At 36.1% G+C, this 27,361-nt stretch overlaps 1 protein-coding gene across 1 annotated transcript; it reads left to right on the top strand.

The window, feature by feature from the left end:
- The first annotated feature begins 1,743 nt into the window (after positions 1 to 1,743).
- LOC110109302 (kinesin-like protein KIN-7A) lies at positions 1,744 to 20,114 on the top strand. Its single transcript, XM_028695876.1, has 15 exons — positions 1,744 to 1,842; positions 1,959 to 2,289; positions 2,933 to 3,022; positions 3,194 to 3,294; positions 3,381 to 3,494; positions 3,610 to 3,691; positions 3,811 to 3,878; positions 3,956 to 4,015; positions 4,098 to 4,222; positions 16,733 to 16,931; positions 17,038 to 17,175; positions 17,580 to 17,672; positions 17,758 to 18,627; positions 19,088 to 19,416; positions 19,492 to 20,114. Exons 2-15 carry the CDS (start codon positions 2,052 to 2,054, stop codon positions 19,817 to 19,819), a joined length of 2,835 nt encoding a protein of 944 aa, XP_028551709.1. The 5' UTR covers positions 1,744 to 1,842; positions 1,959 to 2,051; the 3' UTR covers positions 19,820 to 20,114.
- The last annotated feature ends 7,247 nt before the right edge of the window (positions 20,115 to 27,361 follow it).

Below are 27,361 nucleotides of genomic sequence, written 5' to 3' on the forward strand. Positions count from 1 at the left end.
AAATTAACCGATCAATAAAAGATTTAATTTAAATATATTATGATTGATCAAAGTTTACTAAATATTACATCTTTCTTTTTTAGCTCTATTAATTTCTTACTATTTCTCTTTTTAATTTTAATATTCTTACTGATACGTTGCTACAAAATCTATTTGAATAAGAACAAATTTGGATGCATAGTTGAATTGAAAACTTTCGAGTTCGAATTTAAAATCATCTTACTTTCAAATTCAACAAGCTTATAATCAAACTCAACGTCATGAATTAAAAATAAATCAAGTACTTAAATCATAATTAAAAACTTTAGGATATTAATTAAATGATTTAATAATAACTAAATCTTGCATCCTTCTAGTTAAATCTATTGGCTCGAAAAGATGAATCTAATAAGCAAAAAATCATCTAATTCTGACATCATTGCGCTATATAATAAATGCTAAAAAAAATGGTTTAGACTCCAGAGAATCAATATGAGTTCTTTGATGCAGTGTTTCTAATTTTGACTATATTTAAAAAGCATGACACTTTTAAAAATATATAAACATACTCCCACACTTTACATGAAGAGGCGCTTGGACCTTAATTTGAGATTCAAGAAGCTTAAAGGCTTGAAGAGTATTTTAAAAAAACTAATTGGGGCGGTGAAGTGAAACTATAATTAGGCCAAAATTTAGGTTATATATATATATATATATATATGAGGTGTGCATTGAAATATATATATATGAGGTGTGCATTGAAATTTATGACTAATTTTGCTCATTATCAAAAAGAAAAAAAAAAAGAAGCTATAAGAACATTTGGAGTAATGAAGATGAGGACCTTGACTCTTTATAGTTACATTAGTAATTACAATTTTATAAAATTTTTTAAAATATCTGAAATAAAATAAATATATTCAAGCATAAAATTAAATATATTTATTTTTCAAATCATATAATTTTTATTTGTATAATCAATTAAGCTCTTGTCACAAAATACATTATAATTCTAATATATTTTCTCATGACTTAAAAACTTAATTTCAAGTTATTGTACAAGTTAGTAGGAGCTAAGCTAAGGTACACTTGGACAATAACAATTTGTATGAAAACAACTTAGGCATCATAAATTTAATATTATTCTTTAATTAGGTACAGTATATTACATTACTGAAATACTAAATATGAATGATTAAATAAATATTATAATAATATTACCTGTGAGCGAGCTCATATAAATAATCTCTATATTTTCAATAATTTATATTTATTACATAATCTGATTATTTTAATTCAAACATTTCAAATTTAAGTATTTTTATAATATTCACAAAATTAATGACCGTGGGGTGAAACGCTCGGATAATTCCAAATCCAATTCAAAACCCCAACGGCTCGCTGCTATCCCTCGCCACTCTATCTTCTTCTTCTTCTTCTCTCCCTCTCTTAGAGAGGGACACAAACACGCATACATCAATCTTTTTCTCTCTTTTTCCTGCTCGCAAATTGATGGCTTGGACAATTTCTTAGTAAGTTTCAGTTTCCAGATTATACTTTCACTGATTCACCATATCATACACAGACAAGCTATGCTGATTCAATTTGAACTTTCTCTCGGATTGTTTTACTTTCATTTGTTCATAAGAAGTATTTCTTGATTTTTCTATTTGTTCTTTGGCTCTGTTGAGTTCTTTACGGTTTGTTTTTTGTTTTTTTGTTTTTGTTTTGGACTTTCGGTTTTATCTATTGCTTCAATTACAGCGCCGAGGAACCATCTAAGATTTTTAAGCGGTGATAATCTGCTGATCTGATCGAGCCGTCAGTTTTTGGACCGATTATCGAATTTCAGCTTGTGATTTGGTACAAGAATGAACTATACCTTATTTTTTAACCTAACGGCAATGAGTTCATAGCTATGTCAAATCCTCTCTATTGTGTAAAGTTCTTCTGATGATTATATTTGGATTTTTATGCAGATTTCTGAATTTCACAGGAAGCAGAAGCTCTTTCTCATAAATGAGGGCATATATAAAAGTAATTATTGCAAAGCTTTTATTAGGTTTAAAGAGATGTCAACATTTAGAACACCTAGTACTCCAGTCTCCAAGCTTGAAAAAACACCGGCTTCTACTCCCGGGGGCACCAAGGTTAAGAAGGATAAAATTTTAGTTACTATACGTATGAGGCCACTAAGCAAGAAAGAACAATGGCTTAAAGATCAAGCTGCTTGGGAATGTGCTGATGAACATACTATAGTTTTGAATACACCCTCTCAAGAGAAGTCAAGCTCATCAGCTTATACTTTTGGTAATATGAATGATGTTTTTTGTTTTTATTATTATTTTTTTTGAAAATAATGGAGCTTTTGGTATCCTATTTTAGGCAGGATTTAAGTAGTATTTAGCTTAAAATCTGCCAAATAGAATTTTGGGTACTTCAAATTATATTTTTTTCTTAGCCTCTTATTGGTTACACCATGATTTGTTAAATCTTGTTCTTCATAGGATTTAGTGGATTTAAGAATTTCTCCCTATCACATATCTTAAATCCTGAAATAAATTGGGGCTGTTTGGTTTAAGGCAGGATTTGATAAATCTTGAAAAATCAGATTTAGTACATCATTGAGGCATTAAATCCTGAAAAATTATTTGGCATGGTTAAATTACAATATATTATTTGATACGTATTTTTAATATTTTGGATTTAAATGAATGAGGAGAAGAGGCACAGTGAAAGGAGCAACATGATTTAGCCTAGTTACTAGCTAAATCTTGCAACTAAACAGCCCTTATATATTCTAAGATTTATTGTTATTATCAATAAAGAACTAGAAGACGGGGATTTCCAGATAAATTCCCATCTGCTAACATTCTTTTAGATAAAGTATTTGGCCCCATATGTCCAGCTGATAGATTGCCAGCTAAATTCCCATTTGCTTACATTTTTTTAGATAAAGTATTTGGCCCCATATGTCCAACTGAGAGAGTATATGAAGAAGGAGCAAAGGAAGTTGCCCTATCAGCAGTAAGAGGAATAAATGGTACACATTAACTGAAAGTCTCTTAATTTACTTTATATCTACTCGCATAGAGATATAGTAAATGTATCCACCGTTAGATAAATTAGCATTTTCCGGAACCCTTCTAAGTTTTGGTCATTAGATACATTATGACAGTAAGTTATGTGGATTCGGTCATGTATTTCTCTATAGCTACAATATTTGCTTATGGGCAAACCAGCAGTGGGAAGACATATACTATGAGAGGAATAATGGAGAGTGCTGTAACTGACATCTACAAGCACATACAAAGCGTAAGCTTCATTGTCAATTTGAGCCTGCTGTTTCATGCTTTTATGTCTTACCTTAGCCCGAGTTTTTAATATTGTGTATTATTCAGAATCCAGAAAGAAAATTTTTTATCAAGATTTCTGCATTGGAGATATATAATGAGGTTGTGAGAGATCTGTTGAAGACAGATTCTGGTCCTCTAAGGCTTTTAGATGATCCTGAGGTAGACATCAAGAATCAACATTGTATATGTCAACAAAGCATTTTTGCACATCTTCCTATAATATTTCATTTAAATTTGTATTTTGTTACTTCTTTTTTGACCGATGTAAATTCAGAAAGGAACCATTGTTGAGAAACTAGAGGAAGAAACTGCAAAAGATAGTGAGCATTTGCGGCATCTGATAGGCATTTGTGAAGGTAGTTTTAAATTTGAGATGTTTTCCTTGATACTTACCTTTATGCATCTTGTTTCATAACATTTTCACTTTTCTCTACTTTTGTAGTAGTAATTATCATGCTTTATATTTATTTTACAGCGCAGAGACAAGTTGGAGAGACTGCCTTGAATGATGCTAGTTCAAGATCTCACCAAATAATTAGACTGGTTAAGTGTTCTTTTTTATTTTTTATTTTATTTGTTTGTGGTGCATACTAACTGTTTCATTTTTTGTTTGGGTTCAGACAATTGAGAGCAGCCTCCATGAGTATTCAGGTTGTGTTAAGTCTTATGTTGCCAATTTGGTGAGCCTGTCATTATACTCTATTTTTAACTAGACCATCTCTGTAGTTTTGTTTATATCATAATTGTTATAGTTTGCTGCAGAACTTTGTGGACCTTGCGGGAAGTGAGAGAGCTTCACAAACAAATGCTGAGGGTACTAGGCTAAAAGAAGGCTGCCATATAAATCTTAGCCTGCTAACGCTCACAACTGTTATTAGAAAGTTGAGGTCGGGTCATTTACATGTTCTCATACTTTTAAACTTAGAACTCATTTGGTTGCTTATATTTAGAAGAAATGCTTCACACAATGGTGGTTGTTTTCACTCATATTGAGTTTATTTGTATTGACTTATTAACTTACTGAGTTGGAAACGAGCTATTCATGAAAGTAAATCCTACCTGAAATTAATATACAATATTATTATACATGTTGCCACTTGTATTATGTATATCCATATAAGTATAAATGCATATATATATATATATGTGTGTGTGTGTGTGTGTGTACATATATATGTAAGCATCATTAAGTTACTGACCAGCCGAATGTAGTTGAATAAGACTTTATTCTTGTTTAGCTTATTAAATATGTGGGCTTATAAATAGTTGAACTTAAGCTAACTATGGAGTCAAGCACGAACAATGAGTTTTTCTTAATAGCCATGTATATGTTGAGGATAAATGTATAATTCTTGTCCTTCAAGTTTTCTTGGTAGGTTACTTTTGACTCTTAAAAGATTGTAGACATGTTTTTTGGAAAGCATAAAAAATATTTTTTAGATGCTTCAACAAGAAAATTTATTTTGCACGCATTTCTTGAATTTTTTCTTGAAACGTATTCATTGGCAATTTATGTTGATTCCAAATTTGTGTACTTTTAGCTTTGTTTTCATGTTTTTGGTTAGCTTTTGTACTATGAGAAAGTGATTGTTTTGTTGAGGACATACTCTTTAGGAAATAACATGTGTAGGTAACCATTTGGCTTGTCAACTTAGTTGTGGATGTTTTTCAACTAAAATTTAGTGCTTAAGGAAAGTAATAGCTTTATTTATCAAATTCCACATTAACTTCTATTTGCACATACAATTCTGAAACAAATTCATTGTGGGCTTCAAAAATTTGGCCCCGGTCTCCTCATTGCTTTTTGTGGAAGTTTTAATGGAATAAGTTTCGGGGTAAATTTTGGGAAGGCATATGAGTTTGTAGATGAGACACTACCCAGAGATTTCTCCCTCATTTTGCGAGGACTTTATTATCTAAGTTCTAGTTTCCAATAGGCGCAAGCCCCTATAGTTAATTACCCCTCCCAGTACCGAAAGAGAACTTTCAGTTAAGGCTAGTCGTCAATCTGATAGGTAAAGATATGTACATTTGGCATATATTAGCAGCATGGGCTTAGGTATTGGAGAATAAGATTAGAAATTTCACCACCTTGCACTTAAAGAGGATGGTGGGGAAATGGATGATGGACCTGATCAAGATCCCATGGTTCTGTCATCCTGGGTCATCGTGGTCTCTGGTCTACTTAATTAGAGGAGGTAGTCGACCCAACCTGACATAAGGATCCTTGTCGGCAGCCATGAGTTGCGTCGTCCAAGGGAACCTTATAGACCTGGGCTAGATGTTTGTCTAACGGGATAAGTTTGAATCCATCATAGCTAATAGGGGGTTTGTGCCTTATCAATTATATCCTATTGATTCATATATCAAGGATTTGATGTTATTGGGGAGCATATGAGCTCTGGTCATAAACGTAATTTGGTGGTGCCATTTGGCGGTGACCACCCGATTCAAAGGTCATAACCATTTACCTATAACGCCAATTGACAAAAAAATTGCTGGTTAGAGGACATGTGCCATGTTCCCGTTGGCAGGAGACTATTAGACAATGAATCCAAATGATATTCTCGACGAGACATTATCTCTTTGTGAGCTGAAGTAATTTTCAATTTCTCTAAACTGTTGCGGAGCATGAATGTATTTTGTTTAAAGCGTTTTTTATGATTTATTTTGATTTTAAATATTTTAGGTTTTGTTAGTTCTTGTGAGTTTTGAGTTTTGAGCTTTGGGAACTTTTAGAATTTTGAATTTTTATGGGTGCCTAGAAGATATTTTGAATATTTGGAATTAATCCTTCCGGTTGAGATAAACATCAAAACGGATATCATCAGGGTGACTTTGAGGTCATTTTATTTATGGGTTGAACCTCATCGACTTTGCCCACTTGTCGACAGAAGATCAGGTTCTTCGTTGGGTGTATGTTTTCATAGATGAATTTTCGTTGTTGTTGTTCTTAAAGTCTTAATATGAATGTATAAAATAGATATTCTGGTGACACCTTGACCATATATCTATTTGATTGTTCAAGCCGAGTCCACTCCTATATATCCACATAGAAGGATTGGGCTTAAACTTGAGTTCATTTATTGACCTGCGCAGCATCCCTAGATATCACGTGTATACCCATAATGCGCTCGTTGGGGCCAATGCTGGTATGTTATACATCCCCTTCTGTATACCTATGTGCATACACATTATAGTGCATGTACTAAGATATTTTGAATGGTTGTGACCCCCTTGATTTGCGTGCTTTTTGCCTTATTTTATTCATCAATTTTGTCGAATAATTGAAATTGGACAAATTGATAGTGCACTTTAGGTATTGTCGATGTTCTGGTCATAACAACTCTCTCTTTTGTGATCGAACATCATTTGGGCAATGTCATGATCTAATTTCCTCAAAATGCATGTTGTTTTGGATCACCTCGATTTACGTGTGCAACATCAATTGAATAAATTAATAGTCAATTTAGAATATTTGCAGTATTTTAGATGCAACGGTGAAGTCCATTCATCAATCGAACATCATTTGGGTACTATCGAGTATCATTTTCCTCAAAATTTATGTTATTACGTTGGGATCCATGCAACCACCTCAGATGACCAAAATTGAGTGCAAATAATCAAAACTGGACAACTTGATGGTGCACTTTAGGTAGTGTCGATGTTTTAGTCACAACGATGTAGTCCATTTTGTGATCAAACGTCGTTTGGGCAACGTCGAGATCTAATTTTTTCAAAATATGTATTTTTTCTTTGGTACCAACTTGATTTGCGTGTGTAAGCTCAATTGAATTAATTGACAGCCAATTTAGAATATTAACGGCATTCTAGATGCAACGGCGAAGTCCGTTAATTAATCGGATGTCATTTGGGTACCGTCGAGTGTAATTTTCCTCGAAATTCATGTTATTATCTTAAGATCCATGCCACCACCTTAGATGACCACAATTGAGCATATAAAACATAGGTCTTGGGTATTTAGGATGTTTTGAATGGAATGGCGAAGTCGATTTTTGGAACAAACTATGTTTGGGCAGCGTCGAGGTCAATTTCATCGATATACACTTTATTACCTTGGGATTCATACCATATCTTTGGATGATCCTAATTGAACAAGTAAAATATATATTTTGAATGTCGCGACACTCCGGACGTAGCAGCGAAGTTCGTTTTTTGATCGGACGTCGTTTGGGCGATGGCGAGTGCCAATTCTGGGTGGTTGTTTTCCGTTTGGACCGAACTCATCTGATATGACCGTGAGGGGTCTCAACTTGGATGAATTCAATGTTCTGATTGCAACGAAGCAATCCATTTGAATCAGAGGTCATTTGATCCTTCAAGTGATGCGCCGCACCAACGCACGTGTTGCTCAAATCATCAGTTTTTCTCCTTTGCGCAAGGTTTGTTGTGTAGGTGTCAACATTCATTTGATCTTTATTGTCTCTATTTGCATTGATTTACGCTTTGAAAACAAAGAATTTTACAAGTACTAATAAATTTAAAGGACATTTCTTTTACGATAGAGTACATTATTGAAAACTACATATGTTAATTTGTGTTCAATTCTTTCTGCCTTTTTTATCAGGCTTGATAAAGCAACTGGTGTATCATAGATGGTGCATGTTATCAAGTATAAACTCATAATTTGATTCAGTGATCATCCTATGGTTCCTTCATGAAAGATTTTTGCTTGCCTTATTTGGGAGACACCATGTAAAAAAATCATTTATGCTCTCATCATGTAGTTGTAATGTTAAATTTGCTTTTATATTTTCAACATAAACTTGTTTATTTAGTTTTTACTGTCCAACTTGCTAAGTTATGGTGTTTAAATTTTTCCCTATTTAGAAAACACGCGGCAATTTAGTTATTGGTTGACCTTAAATGAAAAGTTCATTATGGGGATTAGAAAGGGGTGTAAAGCCTCGAGAAGGTATCCAATATTTGTAGGTTATTTCATTAATGACATTTCTAATATCTTATTGTATTTTTGGTTGTCGTAGAATTTTTATTTTATTAAAATGAAGGGGTACTATCTTTATGATGTATAATAAGAATTAAGAATATGATTAGAAAGGGGTGTAAAGCCTCGAGAAGGTATCCCATATTTGTAGGTTATTTCATTAATGACATTTCTAATATCTTATTGTATTTTTGGTTGTCATAGAATTTTTATTTTATTAAAATGAAGGGGTACTATCTTTATGATGTATAATAAGAATTAAGAATATGATGGCGACTTTAGCAGGAAATCTTGGCGCGTCTATCGCAGGAGCCGTAGATTGACGGTTATGATTAGGAGCCTTAATTTATGATTTATTTCATGTATTTCATTTTCTTATTTCATGTTATGTTGAGAGTCTTTCCTATTTTACCCTTATGTTGGGTTATTTGTGTGTTATAGCCCAAGGGGTTTGAGTTGTGGGTCTTTTATGTCTTCATGTTTGAGGCCTATATTGAGGTCCTAGGCTATTATATGGGGATGATGATTATTATGAATGAAACTTCAACTTTTCTGAGTTATGTGTGTTTGTTTGAGTCTTCTTGAGAGAAGAGTGAAGTCCCTAGGAGTAGGGCAAAGCAACACCCAACAACCGTCGCCATGGAAAGGTTCTTGCTTTATCATATCTCTCTTTCACCCCATCCTCCTTCCAAATAGCCCACTAAGCACTCCAACTCTTCCAAACAGCCAACTGAATATTCCAGTCCTTCCCAAGCAGCCACTGATCCTTCCCACTTTTCAAACAGCATGCCGACCGCTTTCCTTCCCCTCCACACAGTCAATCGAGCCTCCCTTCCTCTTTCGAATAGTCGGCCAAACTCCTTGTTTCTTTCCCTTGGTCAGCCATCCTTTCCCCTTACCTCTTGGTATTTCCTCCGCCTTTTTCCCTTCCCAATCCTCATTAACTCCACTTAATTAAAGATTTTGCCATTCCCATAACTGCTGCCTTTTCCCCTTCCCAACCCTCATTAACTAAATTTAATTAAATCCTTTCCTATTATTCCCTAGTTGCCACCTTTCCCCCTTCCCATTCCTCATTAACTCCATTTAATTAAAGCCTTTCCGATTCTCATAGCTGCTACATTTTCCCCTTCTCTACCCCCATTAATCTCCCTTATTTCTATAAACTCTCCTCTCCATTCATTTCCAAATCCATTGCCCTCTCTCACATTCTTATTTACCTACAAGTAGCCGCCCCTTTTTTCCCTTCCTCCATGGGTGGTTGATCCCAATTTGGATCATGACTTCGTCTTTCATGATCAAGGCTTGGTGGATGTGCTCCATTCTTACTTCTTTGACATCGACTTTAGAAACGACCATACTGTTGAGGAATACGTGGATCGGATTCTCTTCTTCCATGCAATCGTTATCGACCAGTGTCGACCCCCGTTCAGTGGAAACTCTCCCACTTTCCCCTTGTCACCTCTTTCCTCAGTAAGTTTTCCTTGAACAAAACTTTAAGTGTTTGCTTCTTCTTAGTGCCATCATTAATATTGTGTCAAATTTTCTCCTGTTGAAATTCTCAAAGAGAGTGGGTGAGGGAATTTCATTGTGGCTGTTCTAGTTGTTAATTGTGGGAATTCTGTTAGTTGCAAATAGGCAGTTAATGTTTTTGTTGTTATTTTTTTATTCTCCTACTCTATTTGTAACTGCATGTTATTGCTTGATCACCAACTAAGAAAATCCTAAAATCAGCTCTTGTGAAACATTAATTTTATAATTGGTAAGCTTGTCAATCTCTTATTAATCCCAAGTAATTCCTTCATATAATATATGTTTCACATTATTTTTGGTATAAGAGCATGATTACATCTTAGATGCATGCTAGGATCCACATTCGCATTTAGTAGATGTCTAGGATTGCATCCTACCTCACCAAATTTCTTCTTTGCATTGTTATTGCATTAGCATTTTCAAGCCTTAGTTAGAAAATGGACCCCGAATAAATTCAGCGGACTTGAGACTATATTGTAAGCCAAATAGGAACTATAGCATAACAAATTAGAGACACCCAAAGAGATTTAGCTGACTTTCGCCGCCAAGCTGGTGAGCGCTTAGATGACATCGAAAAATAGGGAAACACACCACGATATATACTCCCTCTAGGACCCTTCCCAATTTGATGATGGCCCGCCACAAATCCCATACCATCATAACAACTATAGGCCTAATCGTGACCCAATGGGTCAAGACATGAGCTGGCGTGACAATGAAGCAAAATTACTCAAAAACATCCCAATTGATGCACCTTCCTTTGATGGCACTCTCGACCCGCTAGTCTTCTTAGACTGGCTTAAAGGAATGGATATCTACTTCAAATGGTACAATATCTCGGAGGCTAGAAAAGTTAGGTTCGCCGAAATGAAGCTTACTGGATTGGCTAGTCAATATTAGACGATCTTAAAGAATATGAGAGAAGCCCGAGGTGAATATCCCATCACCGATTGAAGAGCTATGAAACAGGAACTCATGCAAAAATACCTCCCTCTGTCCCACTATCATAGGCTCTTAGATAAGTGGAATAAGCTGACTCAGGGTAACAAACTCATGAAAGGATACATCGTAGCCTTCAATGATTTCATGATTCCCTGCAGTGGTGAAGAGACCACCACTCCAGCCCAAATCTTATCCATGTTTCGAGCTGGCTTTAGGGAAGGCCTTCGTAATGAACTTTTTGCGAGAGGAGTCGCTATGCTTGAAGCCTCTTACATTCTAGTCTTTGGTCTTGAGGAATCCAGATCACACCTCCATACTCGAAACCTAGACACTCGGCCCCCACCATTCAAGGCCTCCTCCAGCTTTTCTCCAAACAGGCTGCCCGACCCAATGACAACCACTAATCGAGTGCCAAAGCTGAATATCAAGGCCAAGCCCAACCCTGCTCTGACTACAAGGGTAAAACTCCTAAACGTGATGTGCCTAAGACTAGCCCTAGAAGCAAGTGTTTTTAGTGTCAGGGCTACGATCACATCTCTTCCAATGCTTTAGCCCTTATAAAGTCACCTTGAATGAAGAAATTGTTGAGGACGAGGATGAACCTGACGTTGACCAAGTTCATCACATTGATGACAAAGAAGATTTTTCATGAGGATGACACCGTCATGATTCACTGCCTGCAAAAGTTGAATTATGTTGAGGTTCAAGTTGTTAGGGGTGCCTTATCCCAACCAAAATTGAGTGATGACTGGCGTAGAATTTCCATCTTTCACACATTCACCAAGATTGGTCAAAAAAACTACAAGGTCATTATTGACAGTGGTAGTTGCATTAACGCCATATCCTCTGCAATGATTTCCAAACTTAATCTGAAAGCAGTTCCCCACCCAAATCCATACAAGGTTGCTTGGATCAATTCCACTACTTTAAAGGTGAAAGACAGGAGCCTTATTCCCATTGAGTTTGCGAGATATAAGGAAAATATTTGGTTTGATGTCTCGACGATAGACATTGGTCAAATTGTCCTTGGTCTCCCTTGGTTAGTTGACAATGACGTTCATATTTATGGAATGTCAAATACCTGCATGTTTGAACATGATGGTAAGAAGATTAAACTATTACCTTACTAACCCAAGTCTTCTAAAGAAGAGCTTAAACCCACTCTATCAAACTAAGCAAGGGGCTCAACATCCTAAATGCAAAAGAGTTGGATTCTGAAGTGATTCATGGGTCACCCATGTACGCCTTGGTAGCTCATGAGGTGATACCTAAAGCAGAGGAACCAATCCCTGAACATGTCAAACCTCTCCTTGAAACTTTCACTGATGTGTTCCCTGATGATTTACCCAATCATCTCCCACTTTTGAGGGACATTCAACACACTATTGACCTAGTACCGGAAGCATCCCTACCCAGCGCTACTCAATATCATATGAATCCGGAAGAGCATGCTGAGCTTAAAAGGCAAGTTGATGATTTACTCCAACATGGATTCATTAAGGAGATTCTAAGCCCATGCGCAGTGTCAGTACTATTGACTCCCAAGAAAGATGGTATGTAGAGGATGTGTGTTGATAGCTGCGCTATAAACAAAATCACGATGAAATACCATTTTCCCATTCCCCACTTTCATGATATGCTAGATATAATGATGATGGGAGCCACTCTAGTTTCAAAAATTAACCTCAAGAATGGTTACCAACAAATCAGGATCCATTTAGGTGATGAATGGAAGACTACATTCAAGACCAAAAATGGTTTATATGAATGGATGGTCATGCCTTTTGGCCTTAGCAATGCACCTAGCACATTCATGAGGATCATTACTCAAGTCCTCCATCCCTTCCTAGGAAAATTTGTGATAGATTACTTTGATGATATTCTGATCTAAAGACATTCGGTTGGACAACATTTAAAACACATGAAACAAGTTGTGAGATCCCGAGAAAAGAACAATTGTACGCAAATCCAAAGAAATGTATGTTCCTCACGGATAGTGTGTCCTTCCTAGGATTTATTGTATCGTCTCAAGGAATATCCGCTGATCCTAAAAAAGTGCGTGCAATTAACGAGTGGCATGAGCCTAAGAATATTAGATATGTTTGGAGTTTTCACGGATTGACCACATTCTATCGATGTTTATTAGAAATTTTAGCACCACAGTCACCCCAATAACTGATTGTTTGAAGAAGGGCAATTTTCATTGGACCATACCCGCTCTTTTAAGGCAAGAAGAGAATGGTAGATGCCCCTTTCATGTGTCTATCTGATTTTTCTAACTTTTGGCGCATATAGCGTAGGTATTGGTGGGGTCCTTTCCCAAGAAGGAAATTTCATGGCCTACTTAAGCGAGAAATTGAATGATATTAGACAACGACACTCCATGTATGATAAGGAATTTTATGCCATCATTTAATCTCTTTGCTCCCACAAGAGTTTGTTATTTTCTTTGATCATGAGACCTTGCGTTATATAAACTCTCAAAAGAAACTCAACGCCTGACATGGCCGTTGGGTCGAGTTTTTCCAAGAGTATACATGTACGATCAGACACAAAGCAAGTTTAGAAAATAAAGCGACAGACGCATTAAGTCGTCTTATGATGATAACTCAAAAAATTTAGGCCGAAGTAATTGGGTTTGAGTGTATTAAGGATGATTATAAGGATTGCCTTGACTTTAAGTAAACATATTCCCTTCTGATGACTGGGGGTGAATGAATAGTTAATTACTTTTTTCTTGAAGACGGGTATCTATTAAAATCCCAGAAGCTCTGCATCCCTAGCACTTCCCTACGGGAATTCCTTATGTGGGAATTATACGCGAGAGGTCTAGCCGGGCATTTTGGCCAAACAAAAACCATTGGCTGTGGAACATTATTTTTACTGGCCTAGCCTTAAACGTGATGTTAGTAAGCGGGTTAAAATGTGCCATACTTGTCATCTGGCCAAAAAAAAAAAAACACGGGTCTCTACAAACCCCTCCTTGTCCCCAATTGCTTGTGGCAAGACGTAAGCATGGATATTGTTCTGTGGCTACCAAAAATATTTAGAAAACATGACTCTATCTGCATTGTGGTTGACCGTTTCTCCAAGATGGTCAATTTACTTCCTTGTTCCAAAACTCTTGATGCTTCTCGAATATCCAAACTATATTTTGATAAGATTGTTAGATTCCATGGCTTGCCTAAAACCATAGTGTTTGATCGGAATGTCAAATTTACTAGTTATTTTTGGAAGACCTTATGGTATAAGATGGGAACCAAACTCTAATTTTCCACCGCCTTTCATCCACAAACTAATGGGCAAACATAGGTCGTTAATAGGAGCTTAGACAACCTCTTAAGAACTTTGGTAGGTAAACACGCTCAAGATTGAGACTGCAAACTCCCGATGGCTGAATTCACATAGAGAAACTCTATTAATCAGACCATGGGCCTAAGCCTTATTAAAATTGTGTACAGGTACCTACCTAGGAAACTTATAGACTTGATTCCTATATGTCCTAGGATTAGAATATCTGAGTCTGCATTTGCATTTGCATCGCATCTCCATGAATTGCATGAGGAAATTAATAAAAGGAATGAACAACACAATGCGAGGTTATAAACTTAATGCGGATCTTAATAAACGATTTAAAGAATTCAAGGTTAGAGATTTTGTAATGGTATGGATTCATCTGGAATGATTTCTGCATGGAACCATTAAAAAGTTACATGCTTATAAGTGTGGGACCTTTTAAAATAATAACAAAGATAAATAGTAATTCTTATGTGTTAGAACTACCTGAAAGTTTTGACATGAATCCTACATTTTAATATCGAAGATCTAGTAGCCTTTAAAGGACCATAGTTTAACTCCACAAACCCATTATATATTAAGCCTTTTGTGACCCCACCTGGTGAGAACCCTAGCCTACCTTCACTTCTAGATATTCCTTCCTTACCTAATGCAGAGAAAAATTGAAACAATACTTAATGATGAAGTCATTTCCAATAAGGATGGTGGGTGCCAGAGGTATTTAGTTCAATGGAAAAGAAAATCGATGATGGAGAACACATAGATTGATTTTGTTGAGCTACAGAGATTGGATCTTGACATTCTATAGATGTACAAGAGCACCTGTGATGCTTACTTGACGAGGTCGAGCTTTCTCCCACCTCGGGAGAATGATGAGGACATCAGCAGGAACTCTTGGCATGTCTATCACAACAAGAGTCGTAGATCAACAACTATGATTAGGAGCCTTTATTTATGATTTATTTCATGTATTTCATTTTCTTATTTCATGTTATGTTGAGAGTCTTTCCCATTTACCCTTAGGTTGGGTTATTTGTGTGTTGTAGCCCAAAGGACATTTTAGTCTTTTGAGTCTTCATGTTTTGTGGCCTATATATTGAGGCCCTAGGCTATTATATGGGGATGATGATTATTATGAATGAAACTTTAGTTTTTCTAAGTTATGTGTGTGTTTGAGTCTTCTTGAGATAAGAGTGAAGTCTCTAGGAGTAGGGCAAAGCAACACCCAACAACTGTCACCATGGAAAGGTTCTTGGCTTTATCCTATCTACTCTCTCACCCCAATCCTCCTTCCAAACAGCCCACCAAGCACTCCAACCTTCCAAATAGCCAACCGAATATTCTAGCCCTTTCCAATTAGCCAGCGAGCCTTCCCACCCTTCAAACAGCTGGCCGACCCCTTTTTTTCTCCTCCAAACATCTAATCGAGCCTCCCTTCCTCTTCCGAACAGTCGACCAAACTCCTTGTTGCTTTCCCTTGGTCGGCCAGCCTTCCCCATTGCCTCTTGGTATTCCCTACATCTTTTCCCCTTCCCAATCCTCATTAATTCCACTTAATTAAAGTTTTTCCCATTCCCATAACTGCTGCCTTTTTCCCTTCCCGACCCTTATTAACTCCATTTAATTAAAGCCTTTCCTATTCTCTGGTTGCCACCTTTCCCCCTTCCCAGTCCTCATTAACTATACTTATTTAAAGCCATTCTCATTCCCATAGCTGCTGCTTTTTCCCCTTTCGTACCCCCATTAATCTCACCTATTGTTGTTCACTCTCCTCTCCATTCATTTCCAAAGCCATTGCCCTCTCTCACACGCTTATTTATGTCCAAGTAGCCGCCCCTTTTTTCCCTTCCTCCATGGATGGCTGATCCCAATTTGGATCATAGCTTCGTCTTTCATAATCAAGGCTTAGTGTATGTGCTCCATTCTCCTTTCTTCGACATTGACATTAGGAACGACCATACCATCAAGGAATACGTGGATCAGATTCTCTTCTCCCTTGCAATCGTCATCGACCAGCGTTGACCTCCCGTTCAGTGGCAGCTCTCCCACTGTTCACCTTTCACTTCTTTCCTGGGTAAGTCTTCCTTGAACAAAACTTTAAGTGCTTGCTTTTTCTTCGTGCCATCATTAATATTATGTCAAGTTTTCTCCTGCTGAAATTCCTAAAAAGTGTGAGTGATGGAATTTCATTGTGATTGTTCTAGTTGTTAATTGTGGGAATTCTATTTGTTGCAAATAGGCATTTAGTGTCTTTGTTGTTATTTTATTATTCTCTATTTGTAATCGCATGCTATTGCTTGATCACTAACTAAGAAAATCCTAAAATCAGCTCTTGCGAGACGTTAATTTTATAATTGGTAAGCTTGTCAATCTCTTATTAATCCCAAACAATTCATGCATCTTATATATGCTTCACATTACTCTAATTCTCCAAAATTAAATCATTGTGAAATTTGCAACAGTGACAACAAGATGTAGCATCAATTGTATTTTTTATGCATTAATCTTTCTTTCTGCTTTGTTCTTTTTTGTTCTTGGCGTAAGCGTTGGGTTTTGCCTATTGCCCACCATAACTTACATTTGTTCTTTATTTTCTTGAATCTGATTTGTTTCAAATTTCAAGATTTACTCTTGATATAATTTATTTCATTGCCTTCAGTGATGGAAAAATATTCGGCCATATCCCATATAGGCAATCAAAACTGACACGCATACTTCAGCTCTCTCTCGAAGGAAATGCCAGGACTGCTATCATTTGTACTATGAGTCCTGCACTTAGCCATGTAGAGCAATCTCGTAGCACACTTTCCTTTGCTTCTTGTGCAAAAAAAATTACAAATTCTGCACAAGTTAATATGGTAAGTTCATAATACAAATTTATGTTCTTCAATATCATTCTCTTATCCTATTTATATGGTATCTTTGGTAGATTTTTTGCTCATGACTCTTTTTCTTTTTTATCAGATTGTATCTGATAAACAATTGGTCAGACAACTACAGAAAGAGGTTGCTAAACTTGAAGCAGAACTGAATACGCCAGGTCCTTACGCTTCTTCAAACACGGATGTAATTCTGCTAGAGAAAGAAATGCAAATTAAGAAGGTAGAAGGAATGAAAATGACATTCTCCAAGCTTCTAGTTTGGTTGTCTTTGCATGGTATTTTCTTAATTAATACATGGGATAAGTTTCTATTCTTTAAATTTCACACACAAATGATTTTTCTTTGCCCTATTTATGGCCACTTCATGTTGTCATTAGTATAGGTTTCACCATAATGTTGATGAAAAAAGATTTTATAAGGAAAATACAAGGCTCTCTTTTATTGTGCTTCTTTATGATATTTCCTCAATACAAACCCTTATAAAGACTCGTTTTTTTTAATAAAAAATTAAGGAAACTGATAATACAAGTAAATCGATCAGTATACTAAGTCTTCATAAGATGCATTAATTAGATTTCATAACTTCACATTTTTTTCAGTTGTTGTTTTCTATTTTTTTGACAGATGGAAATGGAAATGGAAAAACTCAAGCAAGAAAGGGACATTGCAAAGGCCAAACTAGATGAACTTCGACGGAAGATGGAACAAGATAAACTTGTGAGCAAACTCCTGTCATATTTCTTCTTCATCATCTTCTTTCTCATATTGATCAATGTTATTTCATTGCCTTTCTCTCTCTAAGGGGCTTGTCCCATTTGAATCCTTACCTCGTCGAGTGGCTAAGTGTCTCACCTTTTCTGGCCAATCAAGAAACCCATTAAGGAAGTCATCTACTGTGCCATCCATGCTTGTAAATGAAATCCGAAAGCTTGAGCAATTGCAAGTTTTACTTGGAGAAGAGGCAAACAAAGCTTTGGAGGTTCTACAGAAAGAGGTGGCTTGCCATAGGCATGGTAACCAAGATGCTGCACAGACCATTGCTAAGCTTCAAGCTGAAATAAAAGAGGTGAGAGCTGTTAGATCTCTAACAACAGAGGCCTATGCTAGAAATGTGGTAAAATACAATGAGGTTGGCACAAACCTTAAGGATGAGATTACTAGACTTCACTCTCAAGGAAAAACCATTGCCAATCTGGAGGAACAGCTAGAAAATGTTCAGAAATCCTTAGATAAGCTGATTATGTCTCTTCCTAGCTACACTCTTTCTACAAATACTGCTCCAAAATCATCCAAGACTTTTAATAAGGGCATGATGGTTCCTCTAACGTCAACTGGCAATGTGAACATTCCACATTTTATAAGACCCCCCTGCTCTCCTCTGTCATCTTCTTCTAGAATGGTGCTGGAGTCTGAGGTTGAAAACATGAACCCAGATGAGAATCATTCAAATTCTATGGTGGTTACTCCATCAAAGAGTGAAGATATTATGGATGTCTCGTCAAGGGAAGGAACACCAGGCTACCAACGGTCGAATTCTGTGAATATGAAGAAAATGCAGAATATGTTTCAAAATGCAATAGAAGAGAATGTAAGGAGCATAAAAGCTTATGTCACTGAACTGAAAGAAAGAGTTGCAAAGCTGCAGTACCAGAAGCAGCTTCTCGTATGTCAGGTTTATTCTCGATATCAAACATTTTCTATTATTATTCCTTGCATAAATAGGATTATAAATGAAATAAATCTAATTGATTATTACTTTATTTGAGTTCTTTCATTTATTTTCTTATCGATTTCTAGCTGTTTGTTCATGAACCAAGTTTTAAAATCTTATTTACTTGTTTCCTTATTGAGTTTGAATTGTAATAGAGCTTTAATTGGGTCTAATTAAATTAAATATATGTTTGATGTTAATAATTTAAACATATAATCTTATTACTAGACATATTTCTATTAATATATTTTAATCAAAATTTACATAAATTTTAATAATTTAAATTTTTATACAAATTTTTTCAAGTATGTGAATAAATGAATATAAATAAGTTTTATATGAACTAGTATCAAAGCTCATGAAGTGCACTAAGCGATGTAAAGCCAAATATATGAATGGTAAGCTGTTTTTTTGTCATTAGGTTTTGGAACTGGAGTCAAATGAAAATTCTGGTTACGAAGAGGCTTCAGAGACTGATGAGAATCTGAACGAGTTTCATAAATCCGTAGAAACTTGGAATTCTATTTTCCAGGAAAAGATGCAACAAATCATAAAATTATGGGATATTTGTCATGCATCTTTGATACATAGGACACAATTTTACTTACTATTCAAAGGAGATCAAGCTGACCAAATTTATGTTGAGGTGGAGCTAAGGAGGCTATGTTGGATGCAGAAAAAATTTGCATGTGCTGGAGATCCTTACAATGAACATTCAGGAGATGAACTCTCTCTTTCTCTATCATCCAAGTAAGATGAGATTTGAAGTAGAATAATATAATTTCCTTTATCAAACTACTAACCAAACTGCTTCTCTAATTGTAGCATAAAGGCATTGAGACAAGAAAGAGAGTTTCTCTCTAAAAGAATGAATTCAAGATTGAGAGAAGAAGAAAGAGAGAGGCTGTACAGCAAATGGAAAGTGCCATTGGTTGGGAAGCAAAGGAAGCTTCAGTTGGTGAACAAACTATGGACAGATCCTAATGACAAGACACATATTGAAGAGAGTGCAGATATTGTGGCCAGGTTAGTAGGATTTTGTGAAGGTGGAAATGTAGCTAAAGAGATGTTTGAACTAAACTTTGCCTTGCCAGAGAACAAGAAGCCATGGCTTCTTGGTTGGCAACCCATTTCAGATTTTCTAGGACTTTAATTGGGAGTTGGTTGAATTGTTTCTTTTGTTTTTCTGTTATATATTCATTCATCAGGCATTAATCAGTCTAGGATTCCATTCCACAAGGTTTTGATGTGTCATAGGAAAGGGAATTGCAAGGCACTTACGTGGTTGATAGGAATGTGATAGAAAGGTAGATGTTATGAAAAGATATAATGCTTGTTTTTCTCTGAAACAATGATTGTTTATGTTTGGCTCATATATATTACATGAGATCTTGTAGCAAATGAGTCGAACATGAAAGAAAGTTTGATTTTTTCTTATGTTCATCGAAAGCTTGATATATGTAACGAACATGATGCTTAAAGTTCATTTTCTTCTAGGTGACAAAGAAAGTTTTATGTTCCAAAAAGATTTAAGATTTGTTATATTTGAAACGATGATTGTTTTTGCTTGTAGCAAGATGGCATATCCTGGAGAACTCATGCTCACCATGTAGATAACTACACTTCAAGGTGATAATAATAAGTCTTTCTTCATAAGTTGTTGAGTCCAAGTTTAATATAGAATTCTTCGGCAAAATAGTAACTATGATATTTGGTGGACTCTAGCCTAAAAAATAATTGATTGCTTATGCCAATATGCTTATGTTCAAACATCATAGCATTACATAACAATAGGTTGCACCTCCACGTCAATGACTATTCTTCAATGGCCATAATGAATCTTAGGATCTTTGGTACTAGATAGTGGTGAAGTTTGAAAAATTTAATTTATCAAGATTAGAAAACCACTCTGATAAGCTCAAGAAGGTTAAAGCCTCGGGTCCCGAAGAGGTGAGCTTGACTCTACATTTTTCTCCACTGATGATAAAAGAAAATAGGTGGCTTACAACGTAGATAAAGGCAAACAGCCGATACAATATGAATATAAGCCAAAATTGGTCTATAACCCTAATCCCCAACCAAGGTTGATATTCGGGAGAAATGATAAGCCGTGAAGATTTCATGGTGGAGGAGAATGCCCGTGGAAAACAATGGGAACTGGTGATCGAACGTTTCCATCCCTCAAGAAAAAATGAATAAAGAATATTCATTTAAGCAGGAGAGTGTTGCCAAGTTGTTTCGGTAAGCATTCAAAACAAGCCTAGAACTACTAGAGTGCAAGAGGCCCGAGGAGTTGAAACATACGTGTGACTCAAATTATTGCCCATACCATCGGGTAATCAGCCATCATATTAAAGATTTATACATATTCAAGGATTGGCTAAAAAGAAAGTATTAGGGGGGGGGGGGGGGGGGGGGGGGGGGGGGGGGGGGGGGGGGTAGCTCACATTATCAGATAATGTGTTGGCTTACCTCAAAAAAGAATCGACTCGGGTGGTTACGTCCTCTTCTAAACCCCCAGTTGAAGAAAGAAGAAATGAAAGAAGTTAGCTCAAGAAGAGCTATGGGAGACTGCAGTCTCCAACAAAACTGTAAAGTTGTTGAAACAACTTGAAGGAGTTCTAAGTATGAAATGGAAATCTTCTACAAAGCCAATGTTGAATGTAAAGAGGTTGCCCATCATGGCTACATCTACATCCAAACAGTGTTCTAAGCAAGCTGGATCCTTAAAGTCTTGAAATGTGAAATCCTCCAAAAAGAAAACCAAACTAAAGAAGCCCAAGGAGAAAAAAGACAACAATGCAAATGGTTATCGACAGTTTAGATGAATATTACCAGACTATGAGGCGAGGTGGCTGAAGCAGAAGAAGCTGATGGAGATTCACTTTCTATGGAAACTTGCGGGGTCATTTCAGTGATGCTAATGATTCCAACAAAAGAAGAATATGTCGAAGAAAAAACTTCTGAATCCTTAATGATGGTGTCTCCAATGGACTACAATTTAGAAGAGGATCTATATTTTCCATTTGAAGGTGAAATAGATCCTGACATAGCATCACAAATATAGCATGTAAATTTGGTTGGTGACTTTGAATCGATAAATGAACTTTTAGACGCAACGATGACCAACTCCAAAGAAAATGCTCCATCAAACGAGTCTTAATTAGATGAAGTGGCCTAGGTGAAGTTGAGAAGTGACAAGATACTGTTGTATCCACCAAAGAAGGAGTTTTCCAACAAAGACAAGGGAAATGAGATAGTTGTCAATGAGGACATTATCCCCAAGGACCTTAAGAAGAAAAAACACTTCAAATACGTGGATAGATTATAACATCTTATCACATCTGAGAAAGATACCCATGCAACTTAGCTTATATGACTCTCTCATAATGTTCAAAGACCTTTAGAAGACTTTGATTTAGGCTTTCAAAACCTTGAAAGATACGAGGCATATTTTGTTGAGCATAACATGATGGAGGTTCTATAAGCCCGGAGTGAACCGATCATGACCTTCACTGAAGATGGAATGATGCTCAAAACGACAAATCACAACCACACTTTGTACGTCATTGTAGAGAACTGTTTGAATAGTTGCTATTTGAATGAGTTATATTTATGCAACTTATGTAGTTTTGATGATTCCAAACATTATTGTTCAAATGTATAGTTATCAAATCTTAATCCCATCATGGGTCCTCAATAAATCTCATTAAGTATGACAACACTTAGATTATTGTGCCTCAATGTTCAGCATCTTGGACAAGATAAGATAATGATGCACGACTTCAATGAGAAAGGGCAGAAGACCATAGGATCATTCGTACTCTCCCTTGTACTTATGGAATTGTACACTGAAGCTAAATTCATATGATTGATGTAGGAACATCATTCAAGGAGCTTCTAGGTCCCCATGGTTGGATGAGTATGACATATCTCATCAACATTACACCAATATATTTAAATACCTTAAGGATGGAGAAGAGCCCAGGATCTTTGGCGACATCCAGCTATTTACAATCCATAAAGTAAAATTTATGAAGATGCCAAGTGCTTCATTACTAACGAGCCAAAGCTATCAAGTTCTCTAGAAGCCAAATCATCGAATTCAAAGGATGTAAAGCATCCCATATAAGAAGATGAAAAGAAATAAGTGGGGAGAAAGAAGACAACACTGACTCTTCCCAAAGAAGCCACTGCACCTAAGCAAAAAAAAAGTTGTACCTCACCTAGGAAGTGACATAGATGAGGAAGATGTCACCCCTTCCAAATTGAAGAAGATTTGCTAGTCAACGATCAAAGAAAAAAATAAGGTGGAATATTTAAATTATGATTACGACTATGAGTCTACCTACACTAGCGAGGTGCAGTGTCTTTTCTCAAGAAGAATGGGTAGCTTGTCAATCTCAAACAACATATCGTGGTCACACATCTTCTCCCGCGACACTTTATAGAAATCTCTCATCGAGAGGTGCATAATGTTAAAGAGCTAAAAAAACACTTTATATGCATAAGAACACTTTATGTGCATCCTCTTAGCAAAGGGACCAGGCCAAGAAGCCTAATCTATAAAGTTGGAGAGTTTGAAGAGGAAAATTATAACTAGCTTGTCAAACTTATTGATTATGGGGAGATGAAGCCTGTAAGGATACTTAGATATTGCTCCAAAGGTGTATGAAAAACGCTACAAAAATAAGCTAATGTTAGCACCATCAGATAATAATCTTGTCTCCACTTAAATATTTGGTATAAAAAAAATCTCCATGCATTGTGAAGAAAGGACCTTCTCGTAAGAAGAGGGCTCAGATTCGTTATGCAGAAATACCCATGAAAGGAGATTTTGCCAGGAGATTCTATGTGGGAAAGTCAAATCTGTTGACAATGGCGATGAGATCTCGCGAAAGTTGACACTTATAATGACCAGCTTGTAGAAGCCAAACATGCACTAGAAAATCTTGAAGATGATGGAAAGGTAGGTATTATGGACGAGCTAAAAGAAGTCAACTTAGGGATTGAAGAAGAGCCTCACCTAACCTTCATCAATGTCCTTCCTGAAGTGCAAGTGGAGGAAATAAAGGAGATTTTTTAATTTAGGGATTTCTTTGCCTTGATATATGTTGAGATGCCCAGCTTATCCTTTGTTATAGTAGTTCATAGATTAGCTATTAAATCAGATGTAACATTCGTCAAATAAGCTCCAAGAAGAATTAGATTGGAGATTAAAGAACATGTGATTGCAAAAATAAAGAAGCTTATAGAAGTGAGCTTCATCCGCAAAAAGAGAAATATACTGATTGGATCACCAATTTTATTCCTGTCAAGAAAAAGAATGACTGGATTCGTATTTATATCAACTTTTGAGGCCTTAAGAAGGTGTATCCTAAAGATGACTTTTAGCTCCTAGTATCTAAACTCTTAGTGGACAACACGTCTAACTATTATATGGTATCCTTTATGGTTGGATCATCGGGCTATAATTAGATCAAGATGACGCCTGAAGATGAAAAGTATATGTCATTTAGAATGCCCATCCGCCTATTGTACTACACGGTCATGCCCTTTGGCTTGAAAATTATTGATGCCACCTACCATCGGGCGATGACATGCATCTTCGATGAGATGATTCATCATAAGGTCGAGTGTTATATAGATGACCTTATCATCAAAAGCATGGACCAGAAAGACCATTTAAGTGACATGAGGACCGTATTTGAGATAATCAAAGAGTTTGATCTAAAGTTGAACCCTCTCAAATACTCGTTCGGGGTCTCCTTAGAGAAATTTCTGGGGTATGTCATTTGACATCAAGGCATCATAATCAGCCCCAACAAGATCAAAGAGATCATGAAGATGCTGCTTCTCAAGAACCTTTGACAACTTCACTCATTATAATGACACTGGATTTTATTCGATGATTCATATCGAATTTGTTAGGTAGGTGCAAACCATTCTTGAATTTGTTAGGTAGGTGCCAACCATTCCCGTTGAACAAATCACACATGTTGAAAAAAATGAGAAATTATAAGTCTGGGAGATGTATTTCGATGGAGTGTTATTGATTAAACCTTCATAGTCTCCAAATATGGAAAAAGCTTGAGCTATCATCAGTCTCATTTTTATAGTGCCTCCTATTCCTACAGACTCTCTATTCAACGATGATTCCTACAGACTCTCTATTCAACGATGATTTGTCAGATGGACAAATCACGCAAGTTGAGGAAAGGGATAAATTATTAGTTTGAGAGATGTATTTTGATTGAGCATCATTGATTAAATCTATCCGCTCTCCAAATATGGCAAAAGCTCGAGCTGGCATCAGTCTCTTTTTATAGTGCTTTAAGGAGGCATAATGAGATTTTCGTTCAGTTTGATTGAATCCTAAATTAATAATGAAGCTTAATACAAGGCTATAATAATAAGTCTAGAGATTATAATCTCAGTCAGAATCCAAAACTTCTAAATTTTTTGTGACTCTCAGCTTGTGATAAATCAAGTTATAGGCTTCTATAAAGTTTGTAAGCTTGAATTGGTTCATTATCCCTGGAGAGCTCTCGAGCTTCTAAAATATGTTCCAAATGTGAAGATAGCCTGAGTTCTTTGAGGTTAGAATGGTAATGCACATTGCCTAGCCAAATTAGTCAAGGAGATGGCAAATATGGATAATGAGGACCCTAATACTGATTGGAGTCTACATTCTTTGGGTCTTAGAGCCAATAATCTTACAATTCCCACATGCAAAGGGAATACCAGTTTGATGCTAGTAGGATACAACTCCGGTTAGTTCTTAATCTCCCCAATTGGTAGCTCTTAAAAATCAACCAAATGGACATCAAGTTGAAAAAAAAGAGATGCAAAGTTAGCATCGCCTAAGAGTCATGGTGGCACTTCTTAGATATTGAAGAAGACAATGATTAGAGATAACCATTCATCGATTATTTTAAAGAAAGTAAACTCCCAACAGATAAATCTCTAGCCGGATACATTTGGAAGAGAGCATTGTGATACACATTTGTCAATAACATGCAGTATCGACGGGCTTTTGATCAAATGTGGCTAAGATGCCTAGGGACCAAGAAGTTGGTAGTGTGGTAGTAAAAGTCTGTGAAAAACTTTGTGGCATACATTAGTTAGGTCACAAGATGGTAGCTAAAATCAAGAAGATGAGTTATTATTGGCTATCAATGATAAAGGATTGCATTGACCACACTAAGAGGTGCCACGGATGTCAGATTCATGGTGATGTTATATATTAGTTTCCAAATCCACTACACCCTGTAATAACATCTTGACCATTTGAATGTTGGGGCACTTATATAATTAGGCCCATAGATCCGCCATCATCAGTCAAACACCGCTTTATACTGGTAGCAACTGATTGCTTCTCTAAGTTAGTAGACGCAGTATCATTTAAAAAAATCACATCTTAGCATGTGATTAATTTCTTCACCCACAATGTTGTCTATAGAATTGGTGTACTGCATCGTATAATCTCAGACAATGGCATAGCGTTCAAGAGTTAAAAATTGTATAAGTTTGTCAATCAACATAAAATCGATTGGTGATACTCATCTATTTATAATCTAAGAGCAAATGGCCTGGCACTTTAAGTACTTTGGGCACTTTGAGGCTTTTAACAAATCACTAGTGAAGTTACTGAAGAAGATTCTCTCCAATAATAAGAGAGAGTGGCACACTAAAATGGTAAAAGCACTTTGGGCATACTATACAACCTGTAAGATGACAACCAAAGTCACTCTCTATATACCGGTGTTTGGAGTTGAAGTAGTGTTGTTATTAGAGATTGAGCTACTATTATTTTAGGTGGTTATTCAACATAATCTCACCAAGGAGCTAAATGTTTTGAGAATGAAAGAGCTCAACGTGCTAGATGAGATTAGACAGCATGCTTAATAGAACCTGAAAATCTACTTAGCAAGGATGATGAAATCATTTGATAGGATGGTATATTATTGGGCATTTCAAAAAGGGGAATTGTTGATGGTATTGAGAAGGCCAATAATCCCACAAAAAAAATTGTTGGCAAATTCATTTTCAATTAGGAACGACCCCTTCATCACCGAAAGGAGTAATAGGGAGGCGCCTATCAACTTATTGACTTATACGATCAGAGGCCCATCTCACTAATCAATTATTAATATCTAAAGAAGTACAATACATAGGGATGAATATATATTTAAAGTGTTATGTACTTCATATATATTCATTGACACACTTATACATTTTACATTTTAAAATTATCTTGTGTTACAAGAATGCATTTCAAAAATCTCATAAAATTCTCTAAAGATAAAGGGGGCATTTTAATTTTTTTTATCAACATCATGTCGCGTGCTGTGATCTCTAATTAAATATTTAAAATCTTAAAGTACAAAACCTATTTAAAATCTCCCTGCAAGATAAGAGGCATAAAATAATTATTTGGATCAATATTGTGCTACTCGTCGAGATCCCCAATTAAATATTTAAAATATCAAAACACTTAATTTATCTTATCTAAAATCTCCCTACAAGACGTCATTTTAAACGTTAGTAGAAAGGAGAAAGATTATGTAAATGTATGTAAAACCACAGAAAAGGTGTTCTTGAATTAAGGTCTCATGTAGGTACTCACGAACAGATGTCCCGCTCCTGAAACCTGTGTAGAGTAACTTAGGTATCAGTGAATATCTAAAGAAAG

This window comes from Dendrobium catenatum, unplaced genomic scaffold (assembly GCF_001605985.2).
Source record: "Dendrobium catenatum unplaced genomic scaffold, ASM160598v2 fragScaff_scaffold_703, whole genome shotgun sequence".
NCBI lineage: Eukaryota > Viridiplantae > Streptophyta > Magnoliopsida > Asparagales > Orchidaceae > Dendrobium > Dendrobium catenatum.